At 40.7% G+C, this 25,307-nt stretch overlaps 1 protein-coding gene and 1 pseudogene across 4 annotated transcripts in view; one reads left to right on the top strand and one right to left on the bottom strand.

Moving 5' to 3' along the window:
- Nucleotides 1-4,306: 4,306 nt before the first annotated feature.
- LOC310867140 (nuclear receptor subfamily 4 group A member 2) lies at nucleotides 4,307-9,754 on the bottom strand. 3 transcript variants are annotated; one of them, XM_083776970.1, is made up of 8 exons: nucleotides 9,607-9,754; nucleotides 8,986-9,077; nucleotides 7,865-8,742; nucleotides 7,002-7,131; nucleotides 6,646-6,785; nucleotides 6,081-6,283; nucleotides 5,740-5,918; nucleotides 4,307-5,565 (listed from the first exon to the last, which is right to left on the bottom strand). In XM_083776970.1, exons 3-8 carry the CDS (start codon nucleotides 8,738-8,740, stop codon nucleotides 5,309-5,311), a joined length of 1,785 nt encoding a protein of 594 aa, XP_083633096.1. In that variant the 5' UTR covers nucleotides 8,741-8,742; nucleotides 8,986-9,077; nucleotides 9,607-9,754; the 3' UTR covers nucleotides 4,307-5,308. The 3 variants fall into 3 exon arrangements, with proteins under 3 accessions (XP_083633096.1, XP_083633094.1, XP_083633095.1); XM_083776968.1 differs by having other exon boundaries at nucleotides 6,646-6,809; XM_083776969.1 differs by lacking the exon at nucleotides 8,986-9,077 and having other exon boundaries at nucleotides 6,646-6,809.
- Nucleotides 9,755-20,772: 11,018 nt separating this feature from the next.
- Nucleotides 20,773-25,307, top strand: part of LOC310866925 (glycerol-3-phosphate dehydrogenase, mitochondrial-like) — a 13,999-nt pseudogene continuing 9,464 nt past the window's right edge. Inside the window, exons 1-2 of the transcript in view lie at nucleotides 20,773-20,915; nucleotides 21,374-21,512. The product of the transcript in view is annotated as a glycerol-3-phosphate dehydrogenase, mitochondrial-like (transcript). The remainder of the gene's footprint in view (nucleotides 20,916-21,373; nucleotides 21,513-25,307) is intronic.

Genomic DNA, 25,307 nt, shown 5'->3' on the forward strand with positions numbered 1-25,307 from the left:
AGACATGTGAATCCCTTGACTCCTTCAAAACCGCTCTCAAAGGGCACCTACGGACGGCTGCAATTCGAAACTGGCCCCCGTAAAATCTGAATCCCCCCCACCCCCCCCTTTTCCCCCCACTGTATATGTTTATTTTCACTTTTTACCTTTTATGATGAATTCCTGTTCTTTGTCTATATAGAAGTGTCTATTTGTACGTCTCTAAATGTTTTGATGAATTGAACATGGTGGACCCTCTTGTAAACAAGTGTAATGCTTAATTGGGTCGTCCACTCACAGTTAACAGTCTTTGTATTGAGTTTGTGCTTGAAATGTACTGTAATTCTGCAAACTGTTAATAAATATTTCAATCAATCAATCAATTAATCCAATGTATATATCCGCAACCACCCGAAATCCGCTGCAGGTAAGCAAAAGTGTATACTGTATAGTGTATACAGTAGTATAGACAATCTACAAGCTCACAACGCGTCGCTGGCTCGCTGCGACGCGTTGTGAGCTTGTAGATCGGCTATTTATAAATTGTGTCACTCACCACTGCCGATAGTTCGCCAAAGTTACGGTTGTATATTCCCATTTCCATGGCAACAAGGCTGCCGTCCATTCAGTCATTCACGTTCGCACATCGAAACGAACGTCTTTTCATGTGGCAAACGTATATCCAGCCCTCGCTCCCATGCAGACTATGCAGTCCCATGGCACCGAGTCCCACGCCAAACTTATATTCCTCCCTTCTGTTTCAGTTAGTTGTAAGTTTCTCATACTCTCAGCTGCCTGTTAGCCTAGCAGCTAGCATACCACTCGTTGTTGTGGTCCTTCCTTAGCCAATATAGGCGTCTAATTTGTGCCTGATGAAAATATTAAAATACTACTATTTCAGGTGTATATATATACCTTAGAGTATAGGTATATACTCTGTCAGCACAGCAGTAATTTATGAGATTCTGAATTAAATTACTCAAATTAGTTAATTTCATATGAATAATAAAATAATATTTTAATGGCATAATTTATAAGACAAATGTTATTAATCATTTCAATGACTTCTTTTAACCATAATTTGAATACATTTATTGCCACAGCCAATGTCCTGTATTTCTTCCATATTGTACGTTCAAGTTCATGTATGTTGAAGATTCTTCTCTGTTTTCAGGTCTTTGCTGCTTTGATGTAGAGCCAACAAATACATTTGCCTTCACCTACTCATCTGAGGCATCATATCTAACTACAATAATGACATTAGTAGCAATGGGTTTTCGTCCTCTCTAAATGCGTGCCAATACAAGTCTTCATCAGTAAAGAATATTTTCACATGTCCAGCCACCATGGGAATCGTATGAAGTGAAAGTGTGGCCTTGTCCTGGGTTTCCCAGCATGGCACATTCATAGCCTTTCAACCCGCAGTTGACTCAGGGTCAACACTGTCAGCATAAGAATCTTTGTGAGAATGGACAGACTTTTGATAGAGAGCTGATAGATATTACAGACAGGGAGAGTGCAGTGCACCAGCATGTTTGATGGTCCAGGAGGTCTTCTTACAATTTAGCTGACTACAGTACGCTCCACCATCAGCCATCATGCCAAACAGTACTGTACATGCAAGCCTGTGAAGTTGCATCACAAACTTTGTAAAAAAAAAATGAAAAGATTCTGTGGAGTGCAGCTGTGCATACTGTGCATCCATGGAGTTTATTGTGAGGTGTAAATATGCATGTGTAGTATATCAGTGTCTTTATATGTTCCACCTGTGTGTGTGTGTGTGTGTGTGTGTGTGTGTGTGTGTGTGTGTGTGTGTGTGTGTGTGTGTGTGTGTGTGTGTGTGTGTGTGTGTGTGTGTGTGTCTGTGTGTGTGTGTGTGTGTGTGTGTGTGTGCGTGCGTGCGTGCGTGCGTGCGTGCGTGCATGTGTGTGGGAGTTTGCTTGCATGAGCATGCGGGCACCGTAATTGGTGGCACCGTAATTGTGAGCTATAATTTTGAGCTTTTTGCTCTCTCTACAGGCAATTACAGCACAGCAAATCTTCTGTGTTCTTCCTACAGGGGCTGGCACATATAGTTGCCTATATACATTCTGGCTTCTTTAATGTCTATTTATGGTATAGCTGGAGCCTACTGAAACCATAGCCTATACTGATTACAAATAATTTGTTTTATTTATCTGAAGTATACATGTTCTGATGTGATAAATATGATTTTTCTGCTATAGTGTCAAGTGTGTGAGAACTAATAAGTTACCCAAGTTACTTTTTTTAATGAATTTTAAATAAATATGCCTGCACAGCACATATGGCACATACATATAGCCTATCCATGCACAAACAAATTCAAACCCCATATGGTTTGAGTCAGTAGAATGAACTTTGACATTGCAAAGCACCCTTACAACAAATCTGCTAAATGTCAGCAAACCGGTTATGAATATGATCCCAATTTGTCTTGGAATTAGTACTTTGCAGTGAAGATCTAATTATTTAGACAATTTATAGCCTTCTGCTAATATCTCTCAAGAGAAGCTGTTCCCTTCATCTTGATCATGTAATAAATTTGAAATCACAGTAGATAAGTCCCAGACATAGCCTCAGAGCCTGGCGTCACTTTTATTTCCGGATCCAGTAATGGAAAGCAACTATGACAGCCGTAGGTAGGCTACTTCTTTTTTCCTTCCCCGCAATCAGTCCCATAATAATAGGCTATATATTTTTTAATTTCTTGGTTTCATTTCTAAAAAGTACCTACAGAATATGATTTAGTGCCTCACAACATATATACATTTTGAATTCTGTTTAGAAAGACATTTAGGCTATATACACTGACTAATAAGTGACTGCAATGAAGAGGTATATCAATGCATATACATTTCAGGGGTATTTGACCAATAAAAATATATATCTAAAGCCTATGCAGTAGGTTAGTCAGGTGTCCGTGTCTTTGTGGCAAGCGGTTTGAGGTTTTGTAATTTTATCAAGGTATATATTTCAGACAGTAACAGGCTTAACCGCAAGACACGTGAATATTTCCAAAGAACGGTATATCTTCACGATCATCAGAAACTTGAAAGCAGATGCAAACAAAGTGTGACACTTCCACAACTATCTGAAGTCTGGACACCTGCTACCAATCAAATCAGTGTGAGGTCTTCCGTAATGACTAACAGCAGACCATTAACTTGTTTAAGTAGCCTAATTTAAACTTGCTGAACATTAAATGTTGTTAATTGTAGGCTACACCGCACGCAGCCTATATCCAACCAAATTATCGCCATATTTGTCAACATTTGACGTGGATATTATAGCCTATATAGTCGTTAGGATAGCGAAAGGTTGCCTGTCTATTTTCATATTATGCATAACATTTAACAAAATAATTTAAAATCAGAAAGTATTTGTTCTTCATGGAGAATCACCAAAAGCTAAAGAATGTATTGTTCTTTGACCATTCTGCAAGATAAAAGATCTCCCCAAAGATAATGCAAACTTTTCATTCACTGTACTTTAATATCGCATATCATCACAATTATTATTATTATTATTATCTATCGAGTTTGGGTTATTTTTGGGAATCAACAACATTGAATTCAGTCGCATAAATGTAGGCCTAAGGCCTATATGCCATTACAGAGTGCAATGCTATTTCTGTAAAAGTCTGGAGTAGTCTTATCTATTAATGAGGACCTTATTATAGCCTATTGTTACATATCCTTAAGGGACGACATTTGCATATGTGTTGTCTCTATGTTTCTACAACTATTTCATGAACGAGAGCGATATACTGGGAATTCCACTAGGCCTATATATAGGCCCAAGAGAAATTCTCCACGAGTGCAATGAACGAATCCTGAAGCAAAAAAAGGAAGAAACATTTGAACTTGTAAAGTGTCTAAAATTGCAGCTATCCATGCGATTATTATTTCTTTTAGGTTTTGTAATTATAGGGCCTACATGAAACGGGCCTCTTCTATATTTTGTTATGGGAGGTGGAATTATCAAAGCAACGGCGCATGAAAACTGTGACTGGGAAAACAATTTAATTCCTCGTTGTGCTTAAACTGCCCGTGTTGCAATTACGAAACCCCGAATTTAAAGGATTAAATCATTTAGGAGAAATCGTTTTTCAAGGACATTATAATTGTAAAAGTTTTATTTGTAAACATTAAATATTTCCTTCTCTCTCTCTCTCTCTCTCTCTCTCTCTCTCTCTCTCTCTCTCTTAGTCTAAGCGTTTTGAATAGCTGCGCCAAATGCATTGCAATCGTCTCTAGTAAATACATCCATGATTGTAAAGATGTAGACCTATACCGCAGTGCCGCACACTCATGATGAACCTTGGATATGATATATATTTTTTAATTTTCAAACGTGTTAAATCATATCTACCCAGACGTCTATAAGACATAAAACATAGACAACGTGCTCAGCATTAATTTGGATGGTTGGAAATTGTTTAAATTGCACCATGCTTAATGTAGCTTTTGGCAATATAAATAATAAATATATAGAAACGTTTATATTCAACAGCAACAATACTTACAACACATACAAACAAGGAATGTCTGACAGTTTTACAAACACCATGGGTCCCTCATTTTCTATACAGATGGAGAGATACTTTTCCACGTAATGCTTCATACATAAAAGGTGTGCCAGTACTACGAATCTGTATCAAATCTATCAGACTACATAGTGTCCGGTATATAATGTAGACATCACCTTAGCAAGTGCCTATTAAGAATCTACAAACAACATGCGTTGTCTTTTCTGGATACTTTCAAACCTCGAGATCCTGACACATCATCACATAGGCACGAGTCATTAAAAAAAATCCAATATTTTCATTATAACAAACTTTATACACGTTATATAAATCGATGCATTTGACGCATCACATAATCTATCATAATATACAGTGTGTGTAGCCTATATATAAATGGAATATATTACAGAACTGAGTATGCTTAATCAATGGGGAGGGTGTTAAATAAACAGTAAAATTATCGCAAGACCGAATTAATTAAGTTGACAAAATGTCCATTGGAGAGAAGCCTACGGTGACCCGGTCACATGAGGATTGGTTCGTTTGGCACTCACAATAATTTCAAGGAATTACAGAAAAATATTAAAACAAGTACTCAGTTTCTTCTCGCCTCCTCCTTTTCCACCTTTTTCACTGCTCCTCAATCCTAATGGTGCTGTTGTTTTATTTGCCTATACAGAACTTGCAAATATTCATAAATAATATGGTAAAAATCTGCCAGGCTGACTCAAACAGTCTTTGGAAGTTCTTTGAGGTCTCGCCAAAAAAGCAAACGTCAACTTAAAAAGGTAGAGTGTCAAGGAAAAGTTTGTCGATTATTGCTGGCGGAGGGACTAAGTCTTCTAGTTTTAAGTAAAAGATACGCTGCAGACCTTGTGTACATAGTGTGCGTAGTTCGGGGAGCTTTCCCAAAAGTTTTGACAAGTAGTTTGGACGATTCAATCCACCGCCATTGAATGTCACTTGGTCTTTGAGGCAGTTGACTATCTTGTTTTGAAGATCTTCGACCCTCTTGGGTTCCTTAAGCCCGTGTCGCTCTGAAATATTAACATATACCAACAAACTGAGACAATTTTACGAGAAATTAAGTCTAAAGTATATGCTCATATTATATAACGGGGAGTATATATCCTATAAATGGCCTATATGGTGCAGTGTGTTAGCTGTTATAGGGCTTGGGGACACATTGGCAAAGAAATGTCGCCACCCACCTGTTACCATGGCCAGAGCTGCGATGCAGGAGAACGCTGAGATGTCAATATTCATGCCCTGCAGGTTAGAAGAAAACTCCGCGATAGCGTCTATCCATTCTCCAAATCCACGCACGCACTGGAGCCTGTGCAGGACCACTCCATTACAAAAAATAAGTTTGCCTTCCACTGGGTTGGACCTGTAATTAATAACAAAGTGCCATTAATTACCCTGAGCAATAAATGGGGATTTAAAGGGGATCCTAATTATTGGCTATAGCTAATAAAAGGCGAGGCAGTGAAGCATGAAGGGGGCTGATGTTCATTAGAGTATAGGGTTATTTTATAATTACCGAGCTTACCTGTATGCCAGTCGCAGAACAAAAAGCTCAAGGAAGGCTGACTCGAAAAGTAGGTCCTGATCTTGTCTCGGCAGGTCAGAAAACCCAGGGATCTTCTCCGCCCAGCCTCGAATAATCTCCATGGAGCCCGTCAGGAGATCGTAGAACTGCTGGATGTGATGAGTATCGTCTCCGGTCATTTGGTAGTCAGGGTTAGCCTGGAACTGGAATTTAATTTAAACAGGGCTTAATGAGGTCCTTTAAAATATATAATCCGTGAAATTGCAATGCCCATTTCCAGGAGGGGGAGTGCTTTTTTACTATTAAATTCATGTCTTCTTTTATTGAGTTCTCCGTTTCAAAGCAATTTACTTAGTAAAATATGCCACCTTAAAAGCCTGACAAAGTTAAGAATGCAAGGATGTGAGTTACACCAAACTTTTCAAGTCAATAAATTGTGAGCGCACATTTAGCCTAAAACGGAGAGACCATGCAGGCAGCGGACCATTTACTTCTGTTCTCGCCCACAATAATGACTGTTGAGTTATAACACGTGTTGAACAGTGTTGAGGAAAAATGATCTTACTCTGGAGTAGTCCAGCGATGACATGGATGGGTTCGAGTCCACATGAGCTCTCACCAGTGCGCTGATCAGGCTCACAGGAGGGGAGGGTGGGGATGGTTCCTGGGGACTTTTAGGTTTGGATGGCAGGCGTCCTCTTCGACCTTTTAGATTAGCCGTTCGGACAACTAGTTTAGAGAAACACGACAGTATATTATGTAGGCTAGCCTATGTATTATCATGTATACATGCTGAATCTGATTAAATAGTATAGCCTATATAGCCTATATAGCTCACGCTGCACATTACGCGCGCAGCGCTGAAATATGTGTAATAAGTGTTGAGAGAAATGAAGTTGCCATAGGCCTATATACACCTACCTTCTTTTACCATTCCAACGACGAGGCACTTCTGGAAACGGCAGTACTGGCAACGATTTCTTCGGCGTTTGTCAACAGGACAGTTTTTATTCGCCAAACACACATATTTAGCATTTTTCTGCACAGTGCGCTATGGGAGAGGGAGAGATAAAACAAGGTTTAAACATTCATGCATGCCAATATCAAAGTAGGCCTAATAGGTTTATAGCCTATAGAAAATGACCTGTAGCTTACATTAACTGGACAGCTGATGGAAACATGCATTGAAAAGATTAACACGATATTATACCTGCCTTATCTCATGTTTATATGCGCGGAGAAAAAGCAGGATAAGCTATTCAATAAATACAAATTCGTGGTCATTCATAATTTATCTGTCCCCCTGAGACACTTTTAGAAAGGTATAGATTGTGTTTTTCAATCAGGTTTTGATAATAAGTGATAGGCCTATATTAAATTGTTTTATATGTGCACTCTGCGAACTCAACCATGCACATCGCAATAACTGTGATGTCATCAAATTACATCCCACATTTCCTTATACATGAACAACATTTAACATTCGCTTCGTGTGATTAATTAGGCTATAGGACCACTTTTGTTCCTTAATGTATATTTATTTATCTTGCGAGACAAAAATCCCCATCTGTTAATTTATCCACCGGTCCATTTGATTGGTCTATAGGCCTACACATTATTTGATTAGTAAGTAAGTATAGCCTATAGGCCTACGTTTTATTTATAAAGCACCTTTCAAAACACAAAAGTTACAAGTGCTGCTTTTAACACTGACTCATGATGTTTACTTTGTGGAAAATGACACTGATTCGTGCATGGTGATAGGCTACTGTCTGCAAGCCCACCTTGAAGAATCCTTTGCAGCCCTCGCAGGTCCTCACTCCATAGTGCTGGCACGCCGCGTTGTCCCCGCACACCGCGCATAGACCCTCGTTTGACGGAGATCCCCTGGACGGGGGCGACGGAACTTGGCTGTCCATCAGCTGGTGGCCGTGGCCGAGCTGCAGTGAGTGGGGGAAGGCCAGGCCAGCCTGCTTCCTGATGGCGCTGGGGACCACAAAGCTCTGACTGTCCAAGCCTCGGTGCGCGCCCGGGTTGTCGTGGTTCATGGACACGTGCAGCGGGCCGTCGAAGCGCATCTGACAGCTCGACACGGGCGTGCCGGGCGGCGACTGTTTGAACGAGAACAGTGACAGCCTCGACACGGGATTCTTCCGCTGATGGTCCATCATGTGAGAGGTCGCCGCGACATAGTTCTGGTGGAAACTATGGAGGGAGCCGGGATCCTCCCACATGTGATTGGGCTGAACCTGGAAGTTTGGCGTGCTCGGTGCGTGGGGCGAGGAGGGTTTGAAATACATAGGCCCAGAGTGCGCCATAATTTCCTCCGACTGAGGTGGCAGATGACTCTGCTGGTGGTGATAGCCGTGCATCGGCACGTCCTCCACCTTGATGGAGGACTGATCCCCGGTGTGTGGCATCTGGTACAAACAGGGCGGTTTCACGTCGTAATTGGTGGTATAGTTGTCCATGAATGTGCTGAAACTAGGGAGAGAGGTCGTCGCTGTGATCTCAGTGTTGGTCAAGTCCATGCTAAACTTAACAAACTCGGGCGTTAGGAAGTCGCAGCTGTATTCTCCTGCGGTGTGGTAGCTGTAGCTCTGGGAAGCAGGACTCGCTCCTTGGGGTGAAGATCCATACTGAGCCTGAACGCAGGGCATGGCTGCAAAATCAAACACAATGTATATAAATATAACAACAATAGCATTACAATTATTTTAAGTAGCCTATAGCCTAATCTACAAATGCAACACAAATGTTCTTATTAACGTTTTACTTTGCACGAGAGAAGCTGTTTAGAATTACTCCACATGTGTGACATTTCACGAAAACAACAGTCAATGAAATACTACAGAATTATAGAACTGCCTTTTTTGTTATTTGTAAATAATGTCCCATAGCATACCTCAAGTCTTCTGACAGTTTTTCGATGACACTCGAAATGGGTATGTCAGGAGGGCAGGATTCAAGAAAACAGCTCTGTTCTGGAATCTTCCCCTATTAAAATAGACAACTTTTACTTTGCTGATTAAAAACTCTCTCTCTCTCTCTCTCTCTCTCTCTCTCTCTATATATATATATATATATATATATATATATATATAGGATATAGGATATAGATTAGATATAGATAGGCCTACATACATAATGATCATAAGCGGTTCGAATAAGGTACAATGTGAAGCTTTCACATTACGCACGAATAACGTACATATAGGTAGGCCTACTCAGTGTTTAATTAAATAAATGCATTATCAAATGCACATAAACAAATGCACAAAACAAATGCACAAAACGTTCTGGATTTATTTAATTCAAAATATGGAGTGCTATATTGAGATTTGAGAATAGACCAACTGTGATTCATGGCCAGATTCAACTCCCAACAGTTTAAATAACAGGTTACTTTCCAACACTAAAGCTGTATTATAAACTGCAAAGCGCAAAATTAATGAACATGGCTCGAGTCAAGCTGACATCACATAACTAAAACTCTGTCACGACAAATAAAGATAAACCTTCATACCTCTTTCACATCAGAAAAGTGGCGTTCAATCCATGCAATAGGCACGCAGGGAGTATTCATCAATTTCTGTAAAAAGCTCCAAAACGTGTGAGCGTCGATACCCAAGAATGCCAAGGCAAACCGTGCAGTCTCCAAAGCACTGAGCGCGACACGAGCATCGACTACCCCGTCTGGCCAATGTGGCTTTGTTTATGTGAGCGCTGGGTACCACGGCCCACGTGTTTCACATGTCAACGTCATCGGCGTCGATAGTGACTTGCACCAATCCGTTGTGGGACATGCTCCAGACCGATTTCATCTGTGCTATGGGTTCTGCTGCCTTTTCTATACATGCATGGATATGATACCGCACTGGTTTTAAGCTGCTTATGGCATCAATTGAAAACGGATAATTAATTAATTAATAATAAATAAATAAAAAGTATTCTACATTCTATCTGTTAATAAGGTGCTAAAATAATAGCCCAGGACACAGTTCAAAAAGCGTTTGTAACCCTGCATGCTATATTGATCTTGTGGGCGCATGACGTCGTAATCTATTTATTATGTTTCTCATCAGATATGCTGTGTTTTTGTTTATGTTGTACCACAATGAGACTGCAAGACTTGCACTTGTTTCAAGCAGCCCTAATGGAGCAGGGGTCAATATTATTCTTTGTTATCTCCTGACAGGATTGCTGTATTTCAATTGTGCGCCAAATATAGACCTCAAATGGCGGTGGGTGTGTAGGGGCCCCCTACCTATTCAGAGCGCTGGTGCAGCAGCAGCCTATGTGTGAGCCATTGGCAGAAGGAGAGGGGAATAATTAGCAGGCCTGTGGCCAGTTGTCATGGTTGAACCAATTTAGTCCCCAGAGAGCTGGGAAATGTGATAGGAGTTGGCAGAATAGAGAGTGACGCAGAAAAACGCTCACTTTGACGCAGTTGCTGCTTGCCTGAGCGTTCCCAAAATAGAGTCTTTCTGCATGGCCCTATTGTTCTCGAATGGAGAATCTCAGTATGATCTTACACTAACACGTCGTAGCCAATCCAGTTAGTGGGCATATTACCGGCTGTTGTAGTTATAGGGATATTGCTTTGCTACGAGTCTATAAAACGAGGCAGAGCTAATCAAATAGGCTAACTGCAAATGTTGACAGTTGACTTCATATAATTCCACATCCACATTCATAGTCAACAATTACATCATCGTATCCCACAGAATAGAATGACGAACTCTACTGACTCCCGCACCTTTATTATGGACGTCTCCATAGCTTACAGTGGAAAAAGACCTGCTGCTGTCTGAGGCACAAGAGCAATGTTTATTAAATAAAAACTTTACATCACATGGTTACACTCACCTCTAGAGGACACTATTGTTCACCGCCTATAGACCGATTCCGTACCGGTTTCATGGTCGCAGCCTACGTATTTCCTGTAGGCGGACTCGACGTAGCTGCGGGGGTAAAACCCTCACCAGACGCACCTCTTCCACTACAGTGAACGGCAGAGTGACTGATGTTAGTTTGCCTCAAACTTTACTCCTTTACCTGCTTTTTTACTAACACTAACATTACAAAGATGCCCAGAACATCGAGATGAACCTGTGTAGTTTATGGCTGCTCCAACAGTAGTGGCAACATAACAAATAAAATAAAACGGAATGTCTAATATCCACCGCGATGGCTGAGACCAGAGCCATTGAGTAATGGTTGAGACAAAGCAGTGAAGAATCCTGCAAGATACATAATTTCAGTCTTACCCAATACCCAATCTTTCTGTTTTATGAACACAAGGCTGCTGTATTTTATACCTCATACTAAGCATTTAAAGTATGAGGTATAAAGTACAGCAGCCTTGTGTTAATAAAACAGAAATATTTGGTATTGGGTAAGACTGGCGTTATGTATCTTTCACTGCTTTGTCTCAACCATTGCTCAATGGCTCTGGTCTCAGCCATCGCGGTGGATATTAGACATTCCGTTTTATTTTATTTGTTATGTTGCCACTACTGTTGGAGCAGCCATAAACTACACAGGTTCATCTCGATGTTCTGGGCATCTTTGTAATGTTAGTGTTAGTAAAAAAGCAGGTAAAGGAGTAAAGTTTGAGGCAAACTAACATCAGTCACTCTGCCGTTCACTGTAGTGGAAGAGGTGCGTCTGGTGAGGGTTTTACCCCCGCAGCTACGTCGAGTCCGCCTACAGGAAATACGTAGGCTGCGACCATGAAACCGGTACGGAATCGGTCTATAGATCGGCTAGCCCCCTATCCTATTTACCTTTTCTTGGCATAAGTTGCAATAACCTATTACGCTAAAGCCTAACCCCAACAATGATCACTCCAAATCAACTCTCTGTAGGCCTACATGAAAAATGACTCGTAAAACTAAAAAAATAAATAGACCTAATAAAGTGGCATTGATCAAACAGACCACTGCATCACGAGTCAAAACCTAAATACATTTTGTGTCATAATCATGGGCATTGGGCCTGCACCTGAACTTGCGTTACAGCTTAATAGACATACTACTACCAAACTCTCCTTTAATATCACATTAAATGAGTTTTCTTGCATATGTAGTGCTTGTAGATTAACACATAAGTCAATTAGACCTGAAAAGATGCACAACCGTTACCGTATAGGCTGACCATGTGTATAATACCCTCAATATACATACTGTTGTCCATTTGCCAATTATAATTTAGAATGAAAACACAATTAGCAGTTTAATTGCCCATTTTAGTGAAGAATAATTAACTTCCTCATTTATATGCACGATTAATTGACAATCATTTGAAAGTGAGTAGGTAGGTGTTTCCTGAGTTGACACACATTATAATATCGTGGAGTAAGTGCCATTGCAAATCATTGTGTAGGCTGTCACACAGGGGCCTGTGTGCGCGCGCGTGTAGGCCTACACTATGTATACACTTCTTCTTGATGAAAGTGTTGACACTGACAGCATAGAAAGTTCTGTTCACACACATTTTCACCATCCAGTCCCCTTTCAAAGGAGAGAGAGAGAGAGAGAGAGAGAGAGAGAGAGAGAGAGCGCAGAAAATAGTATTTATACATTTTTGAATATATTAGCCTTCCTTTATTACGCGGCGCCTTACTGGAGTGGAGACTATCCTACGCCAGTCGATGTTCATAAATCCATAGAGGCAACCCGCAACCGGGATGTGACATTGGATCGCTTTCGCGAAGGGTAGCCTGTGTTCGTGTGTTTGACGTAAAGCGACTGGCCAAGCATGTCTCATCTCTATTTCCTATTGGCTGAAGGTGATGTCGATCATGTGCCAAAGTTAACCATACTTCCTGGTTTCGCCTGGTTGTTGTTAGCAACGAGATGCCTGCCGGATGTCAAATGTCCAACTCTGGGTGTTTTCATTATTCAGCACTCAGCAGTCCCGATCTGTGTTTGACGACGAGCTTCATAGCTTTCAGAGGCAACACGGTAAGTTTCTTCCATCACAAAAAATGGGCTTTACGTAGACTGTCACTGTCACACAGCATTGTGTGTGTGTGTGTGTGTGTGTGTGTGTGTGTGTGTGTGTGTGTGTGTGTGTGTGTGTGTGTGTGTGTGTGTGTGTGTGTGTGTGTGTGGGGAGAGAGAGAGAGAGAGAGAGAGAGAGAGAGAGAGGGAGAGAGAGAGAGAGAGAGAGAGAGAGAGAGAGAGAGAGAGAGAGAGAGAGAGAGTGGAGAGAGTGTGTGAGAGTGTGTGAGAGAGAGTGGAGAGAGAGTGGAGAGAGAGAGAGAGAGAGACTGTCATGTGAACCATATGGCTAAAGCCAAAACAACACCAAAGGGTCGGGTTGGGACAAAATGTTTTTTAAGGTAAACCACACCAATACAACTAATTGAGTTGCATTGGTGTGGTCTACCTTAAAAACTGTTTTGTCCCAACCCGACCCTTTGGTGTGGTTTGGGCTTACGGTTAACTGGTTCAAATATGCATATATCTTCCATTGCTATTGAGAATTGAGGCGCATATATTGATTCATATTGATTGATTAATTAGTTAATTAATTCATTAATTAATTCATTAATTGATTGATTTGTTTCCCCCAATCATAAATTCCAGTTATTCTCTGTAAGTAGAAGTTGAGGTGGTTTGCAAATTCTGAGTCAGACTGACAAACCTCATTTCATTTCAAAGCGCTGCAGGGTGTCAAACTTTCTGAGAATTAAACGGCCTCACCCGGGAGGCATTCCGTTGCCCCATGTCGTCTTCCCATTTCTAGATTCCCACTTTACAAGCTTAAATGTCCACTTAATATGCTTTAATGCTTGCTCTTTAGAGCCAGGGAGCACTTCATCACTTTAATACACCTTTATATAACACACTGTTAACTAGCAATACCTTCTGGAGCAGCTTGTCTTGCAGCTGGAAGGCGCCTCCATGGGATGATGGAGGTACCTGTTCACCATTGACACTGAGACAGTAAAATGGGGATTGAGGCTTCCACATAGCACTGCTGTCTATATCAGTCAGCGATGAATATTCATGAATCACAGTGTCATGACATGCTTTGTAATTGGCAGCAACATTAGTAATGACACTGCTGGTATCAAGTCCCTGCATATTCATGTCGTGGGGCAATATTTCCTCATGGTGCTGTTTTTCTTCTCCCTTTCTCCTCCTGAAAGTGAAAATGTATTCTGAAGCTGCAGGTGTCCCTGGTGCCACAATCAATTGCTAGTTGGATCGTGCCCCAGTGAAAATCAGACAAACCATTAGTTTCTTTGTCATCCTCTTTGATTTTTTTTTTTTTTTTTTTTTTTTATTTTTTTTTTTTTTTTTTTTTTTTTTTTATTTTTGTTTTTTTTTTTTTTTTATTTTTTTTTTTTATTTTTTTTTTTTTTTTGTTTTTTTTTTTTTTTTGTTTTGTTTTTTTTTGTTTTTTTTTTTTTTTTTTTTTTTTTTTTTTTTTTTATTTTGTTTTTTTTTTTTTTTTTTTTTTTTTTTTTTTTTTTTTTTTTTTTTTTTTTTTTTTTTTTTTTTTTTTTTTTTTTTTTTTTTTTTTTTTTTTTTTTTTTTTTTTTTTTTTTTTTTTTTTTTGCATGGAAGCCTGGATTAATCAAGGCTATCGACTGACAGTAATGCCACAGATTTAGCTGTGAATCCATTTCAGTCCAACTAAAGATTCCTAGAATATATGGTGAGGGAATTGTCTCAAGCTTTGCCTAAGCTGCATAGCTTTCTCCTTTAAGCGGCTGGATGGAGGATTGTTCTCCTATAGTGGCTCTAGTGTAGTGCAGTCCATGCAGCGCAGTGAACAAGTTATGGTGCCGATGAAGCATTGCCTACCTGGTACAGTTCAATACCTTGGATACATATTCATTTGCTATGTGCTCCTCACCTCTTAAGCCCTATTTCATAAATTAATACACGGAAACAAAATAGAGACACCAGCTTGGAAGTGGTTAAGGCAGACTCATCTTATATATTCCTCTCTGTTACAAACTGCAGTTTCTTTGCATTGGATGGGCATGGCGTTCCACAAGGCAGAAATTGGACTGCTGTCCTTGCTAGTTAGCTGTTAGCATTTTATGGTCTTACACAACTGACAGAATACAGAAAAATCACACACGTGTGAACTGAGTGGTGCAATTCCCCCCCCCCCCCCCCCCCCTCTCTCTCTCTCTCTCTCTCTCACTCTCTCTCATTAGAGTCACTACCCCTCTCACTGTTTCTGGCGCCCCCTACTGCTATTATTAAGTCACATACTCATGCTCACATAGACAGACACACACACAAACAAGTACGAGGACATTGCAAGCTGGTTGTAGGAGTGGTTGCACCACTCAAAAAAACAGGTGAGTTTGCTTTTAGTATTTCATTTGTACCAGTGGGCAGCGGTGAACAAAAAGCTTCCAATTTATACCAGTGGTTTTGTGCCCAAGCCACACCAATGAGCAAGGCACACCTTTATCCAAGGCAAAAATAGCCATTCTACAAGCTCGTCGGGCTTGTCCATCCATCCATCCATCTTCAACCGCTTATCCGTAGTCAGGTCGCGGGGGGCCTGGCAACAGCTCAACCAGAGTGCTCCAGACTTCCCTCACCAGAGCAACATTAGCGACTTCTTCCTGGGGGATCCCGAGACGTTCCAAGGCCACTAGGCTAGTGAGTCGATGTGTTTCCTCCAAATGCGCCTTGGTCTGCCCCGGGGTCTCCTCTCAGTGGAACGTGCCTCGAGGACCTCCCTAGGGAGATGCCCGAGAGGCATCCTAACCAGATGCCCGAACCACCTAAACTGGCTCCTTTCCAGGCAAAGAAGCAGCGACTCTACTCTGAGTCTCTCGCGTGACTGAACTTCTCACCCTATCTCTAAGGCCAGCCACCAGTTGAAGAAAACATGGGCTTGTAGTTGTAGATCCGTTATTTTTGTGTGTAAATGTGTAAATGTAAAAGCATTTTAAAATTAAACAATTTGAATTCCTATAATGACATGCCCAAAATAAGGACGTCAAGTTGAAAGCGATTGAAAGTGGTTAAAATGCTGTGTATCAGCACATCATTTGGGAACCAATGGTAAATTCTATCTTTCAAAGAGAAATGCTTACCGGTATATCTTTTTAACTAAGGTGTCCAAGCCTTAGACTTAGAGTATATATTAATAGAGACGGCACCCGGAGGAAACTCTGAGGCGAAATGGACATAGTGGCCAAATCTGGTATTGCACTGGGCCAAACACATGAACGCACTGGTCCGTTGACTATCATTGCGCACGTTCCTGATGACACATGAGCGCTGAACGCGTGCAATGATAGTCAATGGCCAGTGCGTTCATGTGTTTGGCCCAATCAATCCCAGAATGCACTCTGTTCCTACCTGGAAGGAGGAGTGAAATTGCCTCATGCGCTTTTGAGCAACTTAATGCAAGTGGATGGGAGGAGAAATCCGGTGCCGTCTCTATTAATATATACTCTAAGGTCCAAGCCCGAAAGGCCTATGGTGAACACCGTCAGCAATAAAACTTTGATACACATATGCGTCTCCTCATGCCGAACACTTTCGTGGTCTGACTTTTGACCTCTGACCTTTAGATCTCCCACCATTTTGAATGATATAAAAAACAGTTTAAAAGAAAATCTTATCCCGGGATCTTTGATCAAAATGCACGAAATGTTTTACACGTGAAGTCTGGACCTATATCGACAAAACATCTAAAGTAATTTAAAATTTAAAATTGAGGTTTTATGAGCCAATGAAAATTGCAGTTTTATGAAAATTCTTCTTCTGCCCCTAATACATATATGCAGAGTCACTGAAACTTTACAGTATGGTATAGATCGCTGAAACCAGTCTTACTCCAGTTCGCCAAAGGGGGGCGCTATAGCAATCGTTTGAAAATGAAAACTTTGAACAGGCCTCCTTTGGCCAAAAGCCATGGACCTTGTTTACACGTGTCTTGACTCATGCGGAACACATCTGTCACATTGACCAGTTAACTCGATTTTCTGCCATTTTGAGCAGTTTGAAAAACGCTTAAACCTGATTTGTCTGTCTGTCTGTGATTTTTCTTATTGCTTGGCCCCGTCTTATTGCTGCTTGCAGCTATATTATCTTTTTTTTGTCTCTGTCCCAAAGCATCAATGGGTAAAGAACACTGGAATACAATCTCAGTTTATATGAATACTGCACTCACTCTAGTGTGTTGCATCACTGCTTGGTGACAAATAGTATTGATAGTACTGTGCCCATGCAATGTGTACACTACGTAAACAATTGCATGGAATTCATGAATGCATGTCGTTTGTTATTACTTGACTTGTTTGTTTTAGGTAATAGTGTGCCATCCTTTTTAGCAACTTTACGCCCTGCTATTCGTCAAATTAGCCTATTATCTCTATGTAAACCTGCATGTGGCATGCAGATTTCAGTGAATAATCTAGAAGATAGACAATGTTTTGAAATGTTACAGGGTGGGGGGATATAAATTAGCATCTGATTTATTGTTTTTTACTGCTTGATGGTGTCGGTCTGTTTGTTTTTTTTCACCACAGAAAATGCATGCATTCTTTTTTTCCTAAATCCATCATAAGGAATATGAAGACTTATGCATAATAATGAAAAGCATTTATTAATGTGCACTGTCCCCCGGAGTCATATGACAATGAAATGGATGGCTGCTTTTGTTTCGCCTCGATGCTATAGGCCCGAATGTTGCACGTGGAGGCGGCTGAACAGGTGAACATGTTCCTCATGGATGAGCTCCCGTCCAGAGAAGTACGGAGGAGTTTGACGTGCTCGTCGTTGGAGGTGGAGCCACAGGATCAGACTGTGCCTTAGACGCCATGCCACGGAGTACGTTTTTCCACTGCCCTAGACAGAGATGAAACATAAACATAGAGCATCACATAAATAGCAGATACACAAGCTTACATTGCGAGAAAACGTATTGTGAGCTTGTACATTGGCTATTTTCAGTCAATAACGTACTGTAGCCTATATGGCGTTTAAGTGTTAACTTCCCCCCATACAGTTTCCATTTACACTGCCAATTGAAACTCGTTTCATTGACAAGTCTGTTTCTATAACCTTCTCATTTCTAATACTGCTTGCATGTTTACAAAACATGTGATTCACTCTGCACCTAGACAGAATATATCGGCTCACAATATTCAAACACTCGCAATGCAAAGAAAATAAAGTACCAGTAGGTGTTCTATCTCAAACACAAACATTTCTGTTTCGACTTTGCAGTTGCATAAAAAAAAGTCCTACCCTTAAATAGAATAAGTCAAGCTGTTTAGCATAATTGGAAATTTAAAAATAGATTTAATATATTTGAAAAATAATTTAGTGAAGGGATATGGCATACAGTCAGATATCCTATCGCAACCTTTGCGAGGGGCACTTATACAGACTCTCTGTAGTCCGAATATTGTGAAAGAGGTGTCTGGCTTAAGATACTACTGTGCACCATGTTGCACAAGTTCTAATAAATTCCAACAAAAATATAATTATTTTCCTGTGCAGTACGTGCCTACAGTTGATGGATCACTCACAGTTTTGTGAGTGAAAGAAAAACAGACCAGTCCAAATTATTCAACTGGTACAACAGCCATTGCGTTCGGGATGGGCTTTTTGAGAGGATTTCTGGCGGCAGACTTTTGTTCAGCTCTTCCTCGTGTTGTCAGATGGGTATTCTGCATCCTAATGTTGCATAACCTCATCCTCCTCAACCATTGTGATGAATCTGCTTCCAAGTCCTCTCCCAGGGGATCACGCTGTAAGACGCTTCAGATGCCCGTTAGGAAGTCCAGAGCAGCACCATGTTTAGAATGGGAGGATTTCTCCCTTTTAAACAGTCCAGGGGCCAAAGTCCAATCGGCAATTTTTTTTTAAAGATTGACTTTTGTTCCCTCCCAACAAGGGAGCACATCCTCTTGCGGTTACCATTAGATACTAAATCAATTATCTCTGCTGCTGGTTGGGGGCCGTCTTAAAACTGTTCTGTTCCTTTATGTACTGTGGCTGTCTAATGGTGGTGTAATGGAGGGGGGTTGCTCCCCCTACCCTCTTTCCCCCCCTTCTAATCCATGCTTATTCTCCCTTTCTTCTATTCAAAACTGGGATTAAGAGACCGTCTGGGAAAGTGAAGAAGCTTCTAATAGTCAAACTCAGGAGCACTTTCAATGTTAAAGGATGTCATGGAAGTCATGTAGTTTCCATCAACTACATTTGTAGTTGAAGGAAAGTGATAAAAGAAATTAGCTGCTTAATAGATTTCCCTTCTGAGTTTGTGAGTTTTTTAACTTTATTCTCAATCTCAACACATTTTGATTCATTTTGTTGTGGTTCACACTGCCGTGCTAGGAGGGAAATGATGTTGTTTTTTTACCCAATGGAATATGCATGACTTCACAATATTTCTCCCGTCATGAATATTATAGTGGAAGGACGTGCATATGTGAGGAGTGCAGGATGCGTTCTAAAGATTTGGGACAATAAGTAGCCAAATATCAGCTTGGTGCTGATATGTTGCCTTGGTTCCCACCCATCAGATCTCAAAACTGCCCTTGTGGAGCGAGACGATTTCTCATCAGGCACCAGCAGCCGCAGCACCAAGCTCATTCACGGAGGAGTCCGATATCTACAGAAAGCCATCATGAAATTAGATTATGAACAGGTAAATGCTTCATTTTTTCTCCGCAGCTGACACTTATCTGTGGAATTCCTGGTCCCTCTGGTCATATTGCTTTATTTACCCTCCCATGTTCATTTTTCATTCATGAGAGGCCCTGACATGTTTGCCTTGAACGACTGCTTGCCTGAGGTTTTTGAAAGTTGTTTCGAGAGGATTCTTACAACTTGGCTAGATGGCTGGAACGCCACCTCTGTCATTATCAAAGTGGGGAATTAAAACAAGAAATTATTTCAAAGTAGTAAGTGGAAATAAGGCATATGTGTCTCCCTTTGTCTGCAAATTGTTTAAGACGTGTCAGCCAGGTTCAAGCTAAAATGTCACCATTTTCTGTTACATCTCGGAGTACTTGAGGAATCTCATTATTCTAGCCTTGTGTTTTCCTTTGGAGCCTTATTTTGCTATCTGTATGAACATGCTGGGGTCTTGGAGGTGAGCAGTGGAAGGGACCAATTAGTGTGATTGCAACGAACACTACTGCCTAGTCAGCAGCTCTAAAGTAAAGTATAGCCAATATATACTATATGTCTGGAACAGAAGGCAAATTAAGGCCTGTTCCATACAGTATTTGTTTTGTTCCTTTTACAACCAATATACTGTATTGAAATCACTCAAAATCAACCAGCTGAGGATTCTTTCCCCCATCAAAAATCAGTACATAATGGATCATTTTATTAGGTAAATATGCTGTCATTTTCATGTTCAATATATCATGTATTTCAAACTTAAATATGTACAGTGTATATCACATTTCATATCATTCAAATCACATCACTATATTTCCAGGATATGATCCGTTTTAACCATCTTGTCTCCTCCATTACATGATGGTGTAGAGGCCCTCCGTGAGCGGTCCAACCTGATGTGTGTCGCCCCCCATCTGACCCATAATGCTTCCAGTGTACGTACAAGTAAGGCCTGTATCCTTTCCTCTCATCTTTGCTAGCCGACGTACCATTTCTCACCTCATATATACCATCAGGTGCGTAAACCTTTCCCTTGGTAAAGACATGAGGTTGGAAAGATGGAGAAGTTCAGGAGAATGGCAGTAAACTTTAAAGACAGTCACCTTGGGGCTGAGAGGCCCAGTGAGGTTGAGGGTAAATGCAGAGTGGTCGCCGGCTCCCCTGCGCCACCGGCATCGCGCCCCGGCTCTCCCAGACTTGGGTGAACTCAGAGGCCTTGATTTGATTGGTGCAGCCTTGAATCATAAGCTTTAATTGCACCTGACATTTAAAGCTCCTCTCTGGTATTTAAAACCAGTGTACAGGTGTGGCTCATTACTGAGTGGGGGAGAGGAGATTCTGATTTCTCTCTCATTGTCGGGCCATGGCGCCGCCTTAACTCATCATGCCACCTGTCACCGTACCAGGCCCTGCCCCTCGTTCGCACGGGGCTGCTCCTGACACCAGCTGACATCAATCACACAGAGTTCAGTACATCCTGTACGGCTGTACAGGCCTGTCATCAAACAAAGTTTTATTTTTTATCGTCATGAAGAAGTTGGGTGCAAATTATATCATAATGGAAAGATACAGCATATATGACACTGTGCTAGCATCATCACCCACCAATGTGTCTTGCTTAGGCTATTGATGTAGTGTTTTTCTGGGTGTTATTGCCAGGTGGTGGCAGCTCCCATATTACTGGGCAGGGATCAAGATGTACGACCTGGTGGCAGGGGCCCAGTGTTTGAAGAGCAGCCTGTCCTCTTCCCCATGCTGAAAAAAGACAAGCTGGTGGGAGCCATTGTTTACTATGACGGTAAGCCCCATGCAACGTGCAATATTTCCCTAAATCTAAATGGTTGTATACTTCATCAATGTCTGAATGTCTGTCTGAATGAATGAAACACTGTCTTAGCTCCTCACTGGCTGCACCAATCGCTCCGACTTTTCACACAGGCATTGACCATAATATTACGGAGGTCTTAACGAAGCCCTTTTTTCCATTTAACAAATTATTGATTAATACTTAATTTATTAGTGAATAAAAATGTCCCATCGACTTACATCAAGTCTTGTTCTCTCAGAAACCATGGTGGCGCTATAACAGCCCACTTTACATTTGGCCTTATAACTCTTGCACCATAGGTTGTAAAATCACTTTCCCTGGATTCCGTGGGTCATGCCTCATATGCCCATATAGGCCACGCCCATTTGTATCAGGATAGATTTTCCGCCATTTAGACTTTTCTTCAAAACACACTTTTTGCTCTTCCACCTCAGCTTTTGTGCAAATCTCACAACAATCGGTACACATGATCCCTGGCCCTATCCGATTAAAACACCACAGTGTTTTCATAGTCCGTACTGTTCGGCTGGAATCGGCTTCCAAAGTTAGTGGGAGGGGCCTGTCATGAATGGAATGTCCAATCCACCCCAAATTGTATTCACATGTCGAGGGTGGTTTAATCAACGAAGAGCCCAAAGCAATTCCATTTTCATCCATAGGGGGCGCCGCAAATGTGGAATTGTAAAACGTTTATTGCAAAAACATGCTTTTTGGGGGGTAAAATCTGCTATGTTTGCGATAGCGTAGCCTATGTGCGCTATAGCGAGATAGGACAATTTCCTCCCAATCAGTAATGTGATCTATTACATCGCATTACCCACAATGTACATAATTTGGTGTTCATATATTCAGAACGGGTAAGGTCTATTCAATAACAAACAACACGTATCACAATTGGTATCGCAGTGAGCCCAGTGTAAGTGTAACTAGGAAATCAAGAAATGCTATTTCTAGTATGGTAGTGATGATGGGTATCTCAAATTGCATTATGCATAGGCAGGCACATATGAATCATTATTGTGTGTTCAAAGTTTTATCTTTTTATTTTTCACTGTGGATTTTATCTGTAAAATTCTATAAACTTAAAAATTTTCGTAATACGTCCTATGAAGCTCATGTTTATAATGCCTTGTAAACATGCTTATAATAATACATTTGAATATACACAAACACACAATAACACAATATAGGCCTACACAATATAAAGCATTTTAGAATTACTTCAAGTCAAGTATTATATTACTTGCAAAGTAATATATAATTGCTAGACATGACTGGACATTTCCTTATTGCTATATATTGATATTATAATGCTCATACTTGTAATACATTGTAATTATTTCATAATGTATTATAACCACTGCTATAATCTATTATCTTGTGTTTGAATCCTTATATTACTATGTATTACTATGAGAATTTCAATTCACTATGATCCTGGCCAAAAGAAAGCCACTCAGACCAGTAATTATGGAGTATGATACTTCACCTACTACTACTACTTGAAGTCATTATAAAAAGCTTAATAATGTGTTATTATTGAATTTTTTGTTCTTATAACTATAATTATACAATACAGTGTTTTAAGCAGATTATAATGCATTTACCCAAGCATGCTTATAAGTTATAATGCATTATATAGGACTTTATAGAAAGCCTAATTTTAGGACAAAAAAACAACATAGTGTGTGTGGTATGAATATTATATATACACACACTGTGTATATATATATATATATATATATATATATATATATATATATAAACATACTGTATAGAGAGAGAGAGAGAGAGAGAGAGAGACATTTTCTAATATCCTCCTTCCCTAATGTTGAATTATCTTTAATAGCTATGCTCTTTAATATGTACATCCAAGTGAAATATTGTATGTTTTATGTGGCTGTTTAATTTGCCACGCCGGCTATGTGAGCATAAATAAATTAGAAACCACATTGTTTAAACCAGAAAATAGCCAGTAGGGGTTGCTTTCCAAACGGTCCCAGGATCCATCTTTCCCCAGGCTATGTGTGCCTCATGTTGGCATCAGGAAAACAAAGCATATGTTGATTGTTAGCCAGGGTGTATATAGCATGTCCTGTTCACTCAAGGTCTCCCTCATAGCCGCAAACTCACAACTTTGTTTCTCTAGGCTATCTGTCAGACTTCATTTAACATTTCTGGACATGTGGATTCCCATGTACTGCAAAAAGGCAACATATTTCTGGGGAATAAGGCTGTTATCTGAGCAGTGATCTGTCAACCTTACTTACTTAGCAGAACTAAGTGGGAAAAGGCGGTATTATGCTTGAGTAATTTATATTTGTTTGGTTTTATATCAGTTTTCCTGCCTTTTTTTTGTTCTGTACACTACAAAAAAATTCCAACAATCAAATTGAAATAGTAAATTTATTTTCCTTTCTTTTATCAGTGAGAAGTAAGAGTGAGTGAAATACAAAACACCATACCCCCCCCCCCCCCCTTTTCTCCCCCCATATGCAACTGGGGAACATTATGGCGATGACATTTTCTATCCTGACCTTCTTCATTGGGGATGGGGCTTTGACTGCTTGGGTTCATCTCCTCAGGATTCTTTAAGCCATCATGGTCAGATAGTTTCAACGTGTAGACACCCTTTAGCCTTAGACAATCTAGACTTGGCAAATATGCCGTTTGGTAAAGAAATGACAACAGTGGTTGTGAGGCAGGTCACACAGCTAAATGTCCTCATGGAAATGTAATGAAATAAATGTATTCTATTGGAATCAGTAAATATCCTTTATTTAATACTCTGCAGTACTGTATCTGTTAATAAATGCCATTTCTGCATGGTATATAATCATTTAAAGATTAATTTCAGTATGGCTTCCCTGTGTTATGGCCTCTTGTATCTACCCTTCCTCTGCTCCCTTTCCAACAGAGGAGTGAGTATAGTTGACAGAAGCATCTGGTATAATAACTCAATCTCCTGCTGTACCTGTAACAATTTAATCGGATGAGTCGGCTCAGCCAAGCATCTCTAGCTATATGACTGGGAGACATGGAATTCATTGTCATTATTGTCATTTTGCAGCATTTTGTCCGGCCATGGAGTTCCTCTCACCCCACTGAGTTTTGTACCTCCAGGAGGCTGTAAATGTGTGGTGGTGGGAGCATGGAGAGGAGGGGGGCCTCCTCTCCCTCTCCCATGTCATCTCCTCCAGGGAGCTTTGATGCTCATTTAGCTCTGCTACATCATTGGGCCGTTTGGGCTTTTAATTGCTGATGATAATTATCATCATCATTATTGTTATCTTCGTCAGAGTGTCAGGTTATTATAGCCTTGCTGTGCAATTCATTCATAAATCCCAGGGCCCATGATCGGACTAATCCTGGAATTTCTGACATTTAACATAGTGATAATGCTCCAGCACGGTGCCCGGTGCCAATCTGTGACACATTCACAACAGAGAGCTTTGAATCATGAGGTCAAAGGTCACTGTGAGCCTCAGCAATCTCTGAAGGATCACGCACTGCCTACTGGTGCCTAGCCGCTCATGAGCGTGCGTGCGCGTGTGTGTGTGTGTGTGTGTGTGCGTGTGTGCGTGCGTGCGTGCGTGAACGCACGTGCAGCACAAGTTTGCCACACACTCTAATGGTCACATTCACCCTACAGAGATGAAGAAGTGGATTCCATGGTCTCCCTAATACATCATGGCAGGGTGCATACTCTTGTATGTAATTCATTCTAAAATGTGGCCTTTAAATCTGTTGTTTCCTTGTTTTTTC

This window comes from Protomyctophum parallelum (genome assembly GCF_964188405.1).
Source record: "Protomyctophum parallelum genome assembly, chromosome: 11".
Lineage (NCBI taxonomy): Eukaryota > Metazoa > Chordata > Actinopteri > Myctophiformes > Myctophidae > Protomyctophum > Protomyctophum parallelum.

Excerpts from the sequence above, each read along its gene's own strand:
- LOC310867140 (XM_083776969.1), bottom strand. The coding sequence starts at position 8,740 with ATGCCCTGCGTTCAGGCTCAGTATGGATCTTCACCCCAAGGAGCGAGT. Across the intron at positions 6,284-6,645 it reads CATCGCTGGACTACTCCAGA|TTCCAGGCTAACCCTGACTA; the intron begins GTAAGATCATTT and ends ATTAAATTCCAG. Across the intron at positions 5,566-5,739 it reads AGCTCTGGCCATGGTAACAG|AGCGACACGGGCTTAAGGAA; the intron begins GTGGGTGGCGAC and ends TTAATATTTCAG.